The sequence below is a fragment of the Mandrillus leucophaeus genome, unplaced genomic scaffold (genome assembly GCF_000951045.1).
Source record: "Mandrillus leucophaeus isolate KB7577 unplaced genomic scaffold, Mleu.le_1.0 Scaffold251, whole genome shotgun sequence".
Classification (NCBI taxonomy): Eukaryota; Metazoa; Chordata; class Mammalia; order Primates; family Cercopithecidae; genus Mandrillus; species Mandrillus leucophaeus.
The window spans coordinates 1,865,958-1,879,436 of NW_012102599.1; the positions used below are offsets into that span (position 1 = coordinate 1,865,958).

General features: G+C 35.5%; 1 protein-coding gene across 2 annotated transcripts in view; it reads left to right on the forward strand.

Moving 5' to 3' along the window:
• KLHL5 (kelch-like family member 5) overlaps positions 1 to 13,479 on the forward strand; it is a 66,702-nt gene that overhangs the window by 15,338 nt on the left and 37,885 nt on the right. Inside the window, exons 2-4 of one of the 2 annotated variants that reach the window (XM_011983538.1) lie at positions 4,681 to 4,863; positions 9,491 to 9,627; positions 10,371 to 10,567. In XM_011983538.1, coding sequence (XP_011838928.1) covers positions 4,681 to 4,863; positions 9,491 to 9,627; positions 10,371 to 10,567 — 517 coding nt within the window. The remainder of the gene's footprint in view (positions 1 to 4,680; positions 4,864 to 9,490; positions 9,628 to 10,370; positions 10,568 to 13,479) is intronic. The other variant, XM_011983539.1, reaches the window with a different exon arrangement.

Here is a 13,479-nt window from a genome sequence, read left to right on the forward strand (position 1 = left end):
ATGATGACTTTTTCTTTTTTGATAAGGTTATTAGTTATATTAACAAGATTATCTTAAGATATAGTGGGACTTGATTATCATAGACAGTATAACTTTTATAAATTAATTTCTAAAACTTCTTTTGAAAAATTACTCTGTTAAGAAATTCTAGTGTAAATTCTGGCGATAAAAGTAAAAGGATCTAAATAGTTTATAATAAAAAGGTGTATTGGTCATGGTGAATATTGTGTGAGCACGTGTACATGTAAGCACATGTAAAATCTGGGGAATTACAAGGGTTAGAGTTGCTAATTCACTTTTTCCAGATATGGAGCTTGACTCTTCAAATTCCAAGTCCCTTCACTAGGGAATAATATCTATCTTAGCATTCCCCCAGTCTCTAACTGGTGCAATGCAGAGTAGTTGCTCTGTGAATAGTTAGTGACTTGTTTCTATTTGATACTTGCCTCTTTTCTATGTTTAGGCATTTTTCTGACTTTAAAATTCATTGCCTACTGCAGAGAAAGACATAAGCTACAAATTAAATGTTTCCCTGTAGACTAGAAATATTCAGCAATGTATTCATTACAGTGAAAGTCTAATATAAAAGACTTGAATGATCTTATGTAATTTTTTGAAATACGATTTACTATCTTAGTGGTATCATATAAGTAAAACTAAGCAGAGATGTTAGATGTATTTCCTCTGTTGTTATGTAAAAGATCAAGTAGAAATCAGAGAGAAATATATTTTAAATGCTTCAGGAATGGCCTATTCCTGGATATTTGTGTTGTGGGTTAGGATGTTTACTAAAAGCCATTTTAAATAAGAAGTATGAAATTTAGTTATGAAAAATGATAATACCAGGGATCATTTTTTAAAAAAAGACAACCATCCAAACAACATTATATAAAGACAAAAGACTATAATTACAGGCCTTCCCATTGGCCACTGAAAAGTAGGGTTCTACTAACAGTAGCTTTCCTCGATTGTGTACTAATCTGCCCTAGGGCTGTGCATGCATTATATCATGTAATAATCCTCTCTTGAGGGATCCCCTAAAAGACAGCACTATGTATTATTTCTGTTGTGCTGTTAAAGAAAGTAAGCCTTAGAGAAGTTAAATAACTTGTCCAGAATTATACATAGTGAGTGACAGAGTAAGAGTTGAACCCAGGTCTATAGGACTCTAGACCAGCACTGCACAATGGAACTTTCAGCATTGATGGAAATGTTCCATATCTGTACCATCCTATTTGGTAGCCACCAGCCCCAAGAGACTGTTGAACACTTGAAATACGACTAGTCCAACTAAAGAACTGAATTAAAAATTTTTATTTAAATTAAAAGAGCCTCATGGGGCTAGTGGCTACTGTATTGGACAGCACAGCTCTAGAACTTCCTAAAATGTGCTTAATCGCTCACCAATACCTCCTTAATTCTCTTTTCCTATTACATGCTAAACAAAAGATGTAATAGGAGAAAAAAGAGTAAGGAAGTCTTACCAGAGGTGCTTACCAGAGGCTGAGGGTGGGGAGTGCCAAAGAGAGACTTGGGTCAGTGTGCACAGTTACAATTAGGAGGAACAAGTTCTCGTGTGCTAGAACACAGGAAGGTGACTATGGTTAATAGCTAAAAGAGAGGGCTTTAAATAGCTAAAAGAGAGGGCTCTACATGTTTTTCACCATAAAGAATTGATAAATATTAAAGGTAATGAATTTGTTAATTACCCTGATTTTAGCAGTTCACCACATATACACGTATCAAAACTTCACATTATACCCTATAAATATATACAATTGTTATTTGTCAATAATATTGAAAATAAAATTATTTTTAAAATACGATGTTCAAATCTCACCTCAGACCTATTGAATCAGTCTCAGGGTATGAGGCCTTGAACACTGAGACTGAAATGCTCCCCGGTTATCCTGACTTGTTTCAGCATCTGAACCAAAATACTCTGAAAGTTCTTGACAAGAAAATTATTAACTGGGCATATGCCAACATCAGAAGTAGCCTATAATAACAATGATGATAGTATTACAAAGTTCCATTGTTCTTTCAGAACTTTAACATTGATTAGCATCTGTGTTAGTTGATGGCAGTTCATCACTCAAGAAACATTCAACTAATTTATTTGTTTAATCATTACTTATAATTTGATATGAAGTACAAGAAATGTGATACAAAATACAGGAGCCTTAAGAAAGAAGTACTTGATTTATTTACTTGTTCTTGAATTTATGGCTTATAAAAATTAGATACTATAATTTTTTCCCCTCCTCAGGTCACTAATGCTCTTATAATCATTTGTCAGTATTTTAACAGTATAAAACTTTATCAAAAAATATTTTAAATATTCATTTTTTTTTTTTTTTTTTTTTGAGATGGAGTCTCGCTCTGTCGCCGAGGCTGGAGTACAATGGCATGATCTCGGTTCACTGTAACCTCCACCTCCTGGGTTCAAACGATTCTCCTGCCTCAGTCCCCCGAGTAGCGGGACTACAGGCGTGTACCACCATGCCCAGCTAAATTTTTTTTTTTTTTTTTTTTTGTATTTTTAGTAGAGATATGATTTCACCATATTAGCCAGGATGGCCTCAATCTCCTGACCTGTGATCCACCCGCCTCAGCCTCCCAGAGTGCTGGGATTACAGGCGTGAGCCACTGCAAAATCTTCAAATTATTATTCATCAAAACCACCATTATTTTTTTGCTTATGTTATGCTGTCTCCTAAATTTTAAAATAGTTTCTAATTCTCGTTTATTTGTATAAACAATATGTAATTACATACTATTCAACCCATTTTTATAATAACGATCTTAAATGTGAAGTCGAGTATTACTTGACTTGAATTTTCCAAGTCATTACACCAGTAATATTCATAGTGTACAACACATCCTTTCTCGACAATATACGTTTGACTTCTGTTGTCATTACTGACAATTGTCTTCCAAGGGCATTTATCTGATGCCCATGTTTGTATGGTACTGAAAATACATCAGACTAGGAGGATTTAGGAAAGAATATTTATCAGTTAAGGCATTGTTAACTTCTAAAACAGATAAATCTTAGTTCAATGTGAATGTTCTTGCTTTAGTGATCTTTTGTGTATTTTACTTCTTCCTTTTTCTAAGTCTTCAGTCCTCTCCCTTCAACCTATGGATAGAGAAAGAAAATACGGAAAAGCCATACCTGTTCTTAGCCACTTTAAGGTGAACTGTGTGATGTAATAGTTCATTTCCATAAGAACACACCTATTTGCAAGAGGGGCTGGGAAATGTAGTTTAGCTATATTCTCAGGGGGAAAAAGGGATGTTTTGGTGAACACATAGCAGTTTCTGTGATAGCCCTATCTCTGCCATGAATGAACTCTGACTCTTGGCAAGGCACTTAATCTCCTTGGCTTCAGTTCCCTTTACTTTAAAAGTAAGAAACATGATGACTTTTTCTTTTTTGATAAGGTTATTAGTTATATTAACAAGATTATCTTAAGATATAGTGGGACTTGATTCAACAAAGCATGTATCACAACCATAATATCCTTAAAAGAAGATCTGATGAGAAATGAGAACTAAGTTATGGCACAGCCAGTGGTTTTACAGTTAATTGCATAACCAACCGACTTTAATTACTTGATTTAAGTGATCCTGGAGAGGAGAACTGGGGGTAAGAGTGAGGAGAAATGTGTGCTCAGGACTTCATTCTTAGTCCTAACCTTTTCGCTTTTTCACAGTTTTTATCAGTAAATCATATGAAAATGGAACATAAGGCCGGGTGCGGTGGCTCATGCCTGTAATCCCAGCACTTTGGGAGGCTGAGGCAGGCAGATCTCCTGAGGTCAGGAGTTCAAGACCAGCCTGACCAACATGGAGAAACCCCATCTCTACTAAAAATACAAAAGTAGCCGGGCATGGTGGTGCATGCTTGTAATCTCAGCTACTTAGGAGGCTGAGGCAGGAGAATTGCTTGAACCCAGGAAGTGGAGGTTGCGGTGGGCCGAGATCACACCATTGCACTCCATTCTGGGCAACAAGAGTGAAATTCCATCAAAAAAAAAAAAAGAAAGAAAGAAAGAAAGAAAACAGAACATAGAACTCAGAACTCATACTCTTCAAATTATAATTTAGAAATTTCAAATGATTTTTTAGACAGTTATATTAGGCTATCAAATTCTTTCAACCTGTAATATAAGTTATAGATTACCTGGGCTTTTGAGGACTGGACAGAGAACCAAAAGAATTATTTATAACACTATTTTTATGACAATATATTTTTTAATGAACTTGACTTGAATTTGTATCTCCAAAATAATTTAATTGCCTTTCTGCCTTCAAAGATGAGTTATCTCTTATATCCTTAAATACAATGTTAGGAGATACGGTTATCAATATGAATATAGCTCACTCTTTTTCAGCAGAGACATTGGCTTTAACAGACAAAAGACCTCACAAAAAGATACTACAAAGAATACGTGTAGCAATTAATTAACAGTTTAAATTCACTTACAGTGTTTACAGGAATCATAACTTAAGGCATCATTGATTTTTAAGAGACTAAAATGAATGATTATACATTAATATTGATTGGTAGCATGATTTCTTCTATTACATTTGAAGGCTTTCAAAGGACTTAATAGCAAAGATCTTTTTAATGTGACAGTGATATTTCAAAATGTGTATTTTTTTTCTTTTCAGGACTTCCAATAGTAGTCAAACATTATCATCCTGTCATACTATGGAGCCATGTTCATCAGATGAATTTTTCCAAGCCCTTAATCATGCTGAACAAACATTTAAAAAAATGGAAAACTATTTGAGACATAAACAGTTGTGCGATGTAATTTTGGTGGCTGGTGATCGCAGAATTCCAGCTCACAGGTAGTTGTTTTCTATATTTCTGTAAGTGTTAAGTATTTCCTCGGTAATTTAGATATGTATATTGTGGTAACCTACTTCAATTGACTATTATGTTTTGGGGAAGGGGAATTTCCATCTTCATGGAATTCCCATCAAGAAAACAGTGCATATGAAATTATTACATGTTTGGTGATCCTAAAAGGGTTATTGTCCTGCCGTAGAAGCACAGTAACAAAACATACTAGCCTCAGATAAGTTGGTACTGTTTGGTATAGACTTCAGTTACTATAAGAAGCTTTTGTGCGATATTCTACGTATTAAATACTTTAAGTAAACTCAATGGCAGTTAAAGCTTGTGGATTTAGAAGAAAAGCTGGTGAAGTGGAGTAGCACAAAGTCTTAGAGTTTTTAAAATAGACATATCTATCCCAATTTCTGTTTGCTGATTTCCAAGAAGTATGAAAAGCAGTGCTAGGGAAAAAAAGCCTTTACTACAAATTACATATTATTTCTTGAAGTAAGAAAAGGAAAAGAACTGTTTAATAAAAAATAATTCATTTTCTTAAAATTCTGTATTCAATTGTTCATTGTTAATCACCACTATGATTCTCAAAGGTTTTTTTCTTTTCTGGATGCCCTTCAAAACTAATTAACACTCTGTCCCAAAGGTTTTTTTTTTAAAAAAAAAAAAAAAAAAAACCCTCCAAAGTGAGATAACATTGGGAAAAGCCTTCTAGACATTGGCTTAGGCAAAGACTTCATGACCGAGAACCCAAAAGCAAATGCAACAAAAACAAAGATAAATAGATGGGACTTAATTAAACTAAAAAACTTCTGCACAGCAAAAAAAAGAATGTCTGTGAGTTAACAGACAACCCACAGAGAGTGAGAAAATCTTCACAATCTATACATCCAACAAAGGACTAATATCCAGAATCTACCAAAAAGCTCAAATCAGAAAAGAAAAACAAAAACAAAAACAAAAACAGTCCCATCAAAAAGTGGGCTAAGGACATGAATAGATAGTTCTCAAAAGAAGATACACAAATGGCCAACAAACATATGAAAACGTGGTTAACGTCACTAATGATCGGGGAGTGCAAATCAGAACCACAATGCAATACCACCTTACTCTTGAAAGAATGGCCACGGTCATGAAATCAAAAAATAATCAATGCGGCATAGATATTGCTGAAAAGGGAACACTTTTACACTGTTGGCAGGAATGCACACTAGTACAAACACTACAGAAAACAGTGGAGATTCCTTAAAGAACTAAAAGTAAAAAAAAACAAAAACAAAAAAACAAAAAAAAACTAACAGTAGATCTACCAATTGATCCAGCAATACCAGCTATCAATTGAGAGGAAAAGAAGTTATGAAAAAGATATTTGCACACAGGTTTATAGCAGCACAGTTTTCAATTGCAAAAATATAGAACCAGCCCAAATGCCTATCAATCAACGAGTGGATAAAGAGTGGACATATATCATGGAATACTACTCACCCACAAAAAGGAACGAAATAATGGGATTCTCAGCAACCTGGATGGAACTGGGGACTTAAGTGAAGTAACTCAAGAATGGAAAACCAAACATCATATGTTCTCACTCATAAGTGGGGGCTAAGCTATGAGGATGCAAAGGCATAAGAATGATACAGTGAGGCCAGGCGTGATGGCTCACATCTGTAATCCCAGCACTTTGGGAGGCTGAGGCAGGTGGATCACGAGGTCAGAAGTTCAAGACCAGCCTGATCAAGATGGTGAAACACCATCTTTACTAAAAATACAAAAATTAGCCAGGCGTGGTGGCAGGTGCCTGTAATCTCAACTACTCAGGAGGCCGAGGCAGGAGAATTGCTTGAACCCAGATGATGGAGGTTGCAGTGAACCGAGATCATGCCACTGCACTCCAGCCTGGGCGACAGAGTGAGACTTTGTCTCAAAAAAAAAAAAAAAAAGAATGATACAATGGGCCGAGCATGGTGGCTCAGGACCTGTAATCCTAGCACTTTGGAAGGCTGAGGTGGATCACTTGAGGCCAGGAGTTCCAGACCAGCCTGGCCAACATGGCAAAGCCCCGTCTCTACTAAAAACTAGCCAGGCGTGGTGGCGTGAACCTGTAGTCCCAGCCACTTGGGAGGCTGAGTTATGAGTATTGCTTGATTCTGGGAGGCAGAGGATGCAGTGAGCCAAGATCATGCCACTGCACTCCAGCCTGGGTGACAGAGTGAGACTCTGTCTCCCCCGCCCCCCCCCCAAAAAAAGAATGATACAATGGACTTTGGGGACTTAGGGGATAGGGTGGGAGGGGAGTAAGGGATAAAAGACTACACATTGGGTACAGTGTACTCTGCTTGGGGGATGGGTGCACCAAAATCTCAGAAATTACCACTAAAGAACTATTCATGTAACAAAACACTACCCATTGCCCAAAAACCTATTGAAATTAAAAAAAAATAAAAAACTTTCCGAAGTGGAAATAAAATCATTAGGAAGAATTGGCTTGGTATTACAGTTTTCAGTGACTCAATTAGCATTCATTTATTGAGATACTACTATATACTGTGACAGAAAGTCCAGGTTATGAACATGGGTTTGTTAGAAAAGCTGTTTCAACCTGAATTTCATAGAAGCGCCTCAAATTCTGTATTTCCAAAACTGAACTCATTACCTTACCTGCCATGCTTGTGTGAGCCATCAACATCTCACTTAGATGACTGATGCAAAAGCCTCCCAACTGGTCTCCCTGCCTCCACTCTTTGCCCCTACATTCTGTTTTAACATAGCTACCTGGGTGATCCTTTAAAGTGGAACACAGATTCAGTCATTTCTTTGATCGAATCTTTCATTGACTCCTCATGTCACTGGGTGTGAAAGATGAAGTACATGCAATGGCGTATGCGATCCAGCCTGCCGTATCGCTCTAGTATTGTCCTGTTGGTCTCTGTCTTGCTCAGTCAGCATCAGCCACTCAACCTCTTGTAGTTCCTTGCATGTGCCTGGCGTGCTGCTCCTGCCTTTGGATTTTTGCACTATTTCTTCTGCCTGAAGGCTATTCCCAGTTACCTGCATGACCAAATCCTAAACCTCCTTCAGATCTTTTCCCATGTCACTTTCCAGTGAGACCACCTATTTAAACTCACCACCCTTTCCCCATTTGCCTTTGCCCTACTTTTTTTCCCCTTAGCACTTATCACCTCTTAATATACTATAGAATTTACTTCTCCCTACCCTCTAAATGTAAGACTCCACAAGGGAAGGGGTCTTTTGTCTTATTTTGTACCCTGATGTATCTCAAGTATCTAGAACAGTACCCAGTACTTATTGGACACACATCAGTATTTGTTCATTGAATGAATGAATGAATGAATGAATGAATAGGCAATTTTCTGAAGAAGCAACCGGTGGCCAATAAGCATTTGAAAAACCTCACTAGAGATCAGATAAATGAAAATTGAAACAACAATGAGATAGCATTTAACACTACATAGATAGCCAAAAATTTTAACATCTGATAATATTATGGGGAAAATGTTAGCCTTATATAGTGCTGGTGGGGTCTAAATTGGTACCTTACTTTGGCAAATCTTATGACTCAGCAATGCCACTCCTGGAGAGGTAAGAAAATGGAATTAGAGAGGTACCCAATGATTATCTGTATCATAATCCTTATTACTTTTAAAAATGAAAATACTTATTTAAAATCTATTTAAGTGTGCTGACATGGAAATGTCTTCAAGACATTATCCAGTGAAAAAAATGCCTGTTTCAAAAATAAGGCCGGGTGCCTTGACTCACGCCTATAATCCCAGCTCTTTGGGAGGCCCAGGCGGGCTGATCACTTAAGGCCAGGAGTTCAAGACCAACCTCGCCATCATGGCAAAACTCCGTCTCTACTAAAAATAAAAAACTTAGCTGGACATGGTGGCCATCTCTGTAATCCCAGCTACTCGGGAGGCCAAGGCAGGAGAATTGCTTGAACCTGGGAAACAGAGGTTGCAGTGAGCCGAGATCACAGCACTCCAGCCTAGGAGACAGAATGAGACTCTGTCTCAAAAAAAAAAAAAAAAATTATAATTTAAATGTATTATATATGACCATCAAAAACTTAGAGACATAGCTAATATATTTTATAATTGTATTATAAAAAATATAGTTTTATAGTGTTATTACAACATAATTTTTAACAAAATGCAGACTAAGATAATAATAGACTATTACAAAAGTTTAAAACTTGCTAGCAAAAACCATTTTCAAATGTCTCCTATATATTCACTACTCTATAATTAAATTTTTTTAAAATGGCTTACTTTATTTTCAAAAGTGATAAGCAAACAATAACTTTTACATTTTTTCCTTTATATAGTTGATTTGATGCTATGGGCTTGTAGCTTGTTTTCTGGATGTTATAAAGCATGATTTGAGTAGTGAGCTGGTAAAGCATTCACCTCAGCAGAAAATTTGGTATTGGTAATTTATTATTCAAAGGAAGGAACTAGAGCATAAAGCAATTTGTCAAGCTTAAAACGCATTTCCTAGTACCATGCACTATGAGTAACAAATAAAAAAAGAAGCAGCAGCATTTATTAATGAACATCAACTTGAATGTGGTCGTTGATTTTTTTTTTCCTAATGTGTTCTCAGATTGGTGCTCTCCTCTGTCTCAGACTATTTTGCTGCCATGTTTACTAATGATGTCAGAGAAGCAAGACAAGAAGAAATAAAAATGGAAGGTGTAGAACCAAATTCATTGTGGTCCTTGATCCAGTATGCTTATACAGGTAACAAGTCTGAAAATGTAAATTAAAACCTCTTAGATTTATGTTGTATTATTAGATTTCGGATTTCTGTTTTTAGAAAGCATGCGATAGCTAACAGTTAAGTCTGCCATTGTCATCACTACCCTTTTGTATTTAACCTGGTGATAAATTAAAATCTCCATATTAAAACCTTTAAAATTGTTATCATAATTAAGTTTTTGAATGGCCCTTTAAAATGCTAATATAAAAATTAAATTAATTGTGTAGTGTCAGATTTTTACATTTAAAATTTGAGAGTTGGCCAGATGCAGTGGCTTACACCTGTAAACCCCAGCACTTCGGGAAGCTGAGGCGGGACAGATGATCGCTTGAGCCCAGGATTTCAATGCTGCAGTGAGCCATTGGTTACACCACTGCACTCCAGCCTGGACAATAGAAAAGACCCTGTCTCAAAAAAAAAAAAAAAAAAAAAAATTGAGAGTTACACAGGTATATAGTACATGTAAGTTACTAAGTTACTAACTAATGTATCATTTTAAAATTCTGAAAATAAGCCATTAATTTTTATTTTAGTAGATGTCTAAAGGAGCTAATAATTTTTTCTCCATTTAGTCCTTTTTTTCATTTTGGGATGTCTTAAACCATGTAGGTCAGTAATGCATGTAATGAGCTCTTACATGGAACCACCACTGTTAACATCAGTTATTTTATAAAATAAGGTTAATGTAGTTCCATAGCTAATGGAATTTCTTTTTATCATTAAGGCCGCCTTGAATTAAAAGAAGATAATATTGAGTGCCTGTTATCTACAGCTTGCCTTCTTCAGCTTTCACAGGTTGTAGAAGCATGCTGTAAGTTTTTAATGAAACAGCTTCATCCATCCAACTGTCTTGGAATTCGTTCTTTTGCTGATGCCCAAGGTTGTACAGATTTGCATAAAGTGGCTCACAATTATACTATGGTATGTATTTTTTGAAAGTATCCTTCAAATGCATATTTCTTATTGTTGCAGGCTTATCTACATGTTACTGTTTTCCCATGGCTCTGCCACATGTCTTGAGATTGAGTTTCATTGCCTAGTGTGTCATATTTTCATTGAGTTATAATGGGAAAGCACCGAGTAATACTTCTCCTGGGTGTATGAATCAAGCCCTAAAGCAGTCCCTGGGAAACAGAACAGTGGCCTAGGCCTGTTCCATTAAGATTTTCAGATTTGCTGCTTTTTAAAATAGGACTCTCCCCAAACATTTTACTTTGCTGCACATAGATGAATTTCAGGACTGTATTCACTGATAGAAATTGGTGACAGAGGTTGCAGCATATTGGTAGAGGATGAATGGGAGGCTTTTTGTTAAGGATAAATCTGACTATGTATAAAGTATTTACAGCCATGTATAATGATGTTTTTATTCATTATAGCAAATTATGTGCTCAATAAATCATAGAGGAGGTTCTGATTCAGTAGCCTGAAGGATAATAAAACGAAATAATCTGTATAAACCCCCATGATAGAAGTGTACCTGTATAGCAAATCTTCACATGTACCCCTGAACTTAAAAGTTAAAAAATGGGTTGACCTAGGAGAGTAAGAAAATAAGGTCATGTTGAGAGCATAGTGTTAGGACCACCCTGTATGGTCTTAACAGTAGAGGGGTGCAGGCAAGGGAGGGTGCATGGGTTTTTGAGGAATGTTCATGTTGCCACATTGTAACAGTTAGTTCTTCACATCTGAGCAATGACTGAAAACTGTTGCTTTAAATGCTTCAGTTTAGGGCAATACAGTTTCTAAGAGAAGAAAAAATGTGAACATTCACATACATGTGTACAGTTGTGGATATTACTGATTTTATCAGCATTTAGGAAATGTTATTTTGCCTACCCTCTCCTTCATTGTTCCATTGAGTTGGGATATGAAAAGATTAAGAGTGCTTTAGGAATCTTTCATTAGAGAAATAGAGATTTGGAAAAATTTTAAGAATAGGTATTTACAAACTATTGGGAAGATCAGTTCTGTCTACTTCTTGAGCTTGGTGTGAGGATTAGATGAGTTAATAGAAGTTTAGCAGTCAGAACATTGATTGGCATGTCATATATCCAGTCAGTGAGTCTCATTCCATTGTTGTCATCATCATTATATAGATTTCCTCTATCCAACACAATAGAAATTTATGAGAGGGAACAAAAGCACTCACAAAACCACAGCCTTTATGATTGGTTTTCCTCCCTGTGGTGTAATCATTTTCTCAGGAATGTTTCTTGTTTATGATAGTCACAGAGCCTCAACTGGAAAAATAAGAGATTGTACAACAGGACAATAATATATAGCCCTAGTGTGCTATTATGTTGACGTTTTAAAAATTAAGTCCATTGAAATGTTTTTTTCCCTCAGTCTTTATCATTCTTTGTAGATTCTCATTTTAACCATACACCTGCAATTTCAACTACTTTTTTGAATGAGACGAGTATAAAGTTGGATTTTCTTCTTCATAATCAGTTTATAATTTGAATAATCATCTTTTTTCTAGGAAGGAGTTTTATTCAGGTGAAAACATTTGTATGCATTTAGGTCACTCCTGTTGTTTACAGTAGAGGCACGCTTGCTGCTTTAAGGCTTACACAGAAATTAAATTTAAATTAGCTGGATGTTTTTAAAGCTATTTTCATAGCCAATTAGTTGTGGTAGATTTTTTTTCTCAAGGCCATTATTTAACATTATTCAGTTTTAACAGAGACATGAAATTGAATTCTAATAACAATAAGTAATTTAGAGGCAGATTGTCTGATTTGAATTGTTGCTATGGGAACCAAATGAAAATGTATTGCAAAATTCAATCTTCAATTTAAGTAAATCCCTCCATAATTTCATTTGCTTAAAAACTATTCCAAAGGGGGAAAGGGCACAGTGCTAGCAAGTGTTTGGTAGCATGATGGTTGTGTGTATTTTAATATGGATTTAAAATATACAGCATAATACCACGCCAGTGAGTCCAATCAGTGAATAGTGCATGGACTGGGGACGTTCACTGATCCTGCACGAATACAAGTGGTAAAGGATGAGGAGTCCTCCCCAGGATCCATGAATCTGGAAACCTGTTTTCTCATTCTCCCTGCCACTGAACATGACCTGGAGCAAGTCATATAACCTCTAAAAAAGTCTTAAGACTGGTTGTATCATTACAACTATTTATTGTCATTTCGAATTTATGACACAAATAAAAACATTTAATTTTAAAACTTAAAATTGTCTTTCTCAATCTAGAAGACTTATAAAAAACATTGAGATCTGCTAAAGTAGCTGCTTCAAAACCAAATTAATACCTTTGAAAAATACTTTGTATTCAACCTTGATTGAGTTCAGTAGTATTTCATAAGTTGTTGAAAAACTCAATTTTCACTTAATGTAAATTATACTACAATGGAATGGGCATTATTCTGAAATAGATATATCAACAAATAATTTGTCAAGTGAATATTTACATGATAGTCCTTTTGTTACTGATGAAATCCAGTTAATGCCATTTGAAAGTATGGCATAGTTATACCAATGTATATATCTGTCGATTATACTTTATATGTTTAAGGAATTGGAAATACATGTTATTATTTCAGTTTCTTCACAGTCTCACCTAACATTTTATCATAAGTATCTTTCCATGTAGCTACGTGATCTTTGTCTTTGAAATTTTTAATGCTTATTTAATATACAGCTCCCCATAACTGAACATGTAGGCTATTTTCCATTTTTTACCATTGTAAATAATAATACAGAGAAGTATTGTTAGGTATTCGGCTTTGTTTTTTGCTTACAAATTATTTATTAAGGTTTAAATTACAAATGGGATAACTGGGTTGAGAGTTTCAACATTTTTGTAG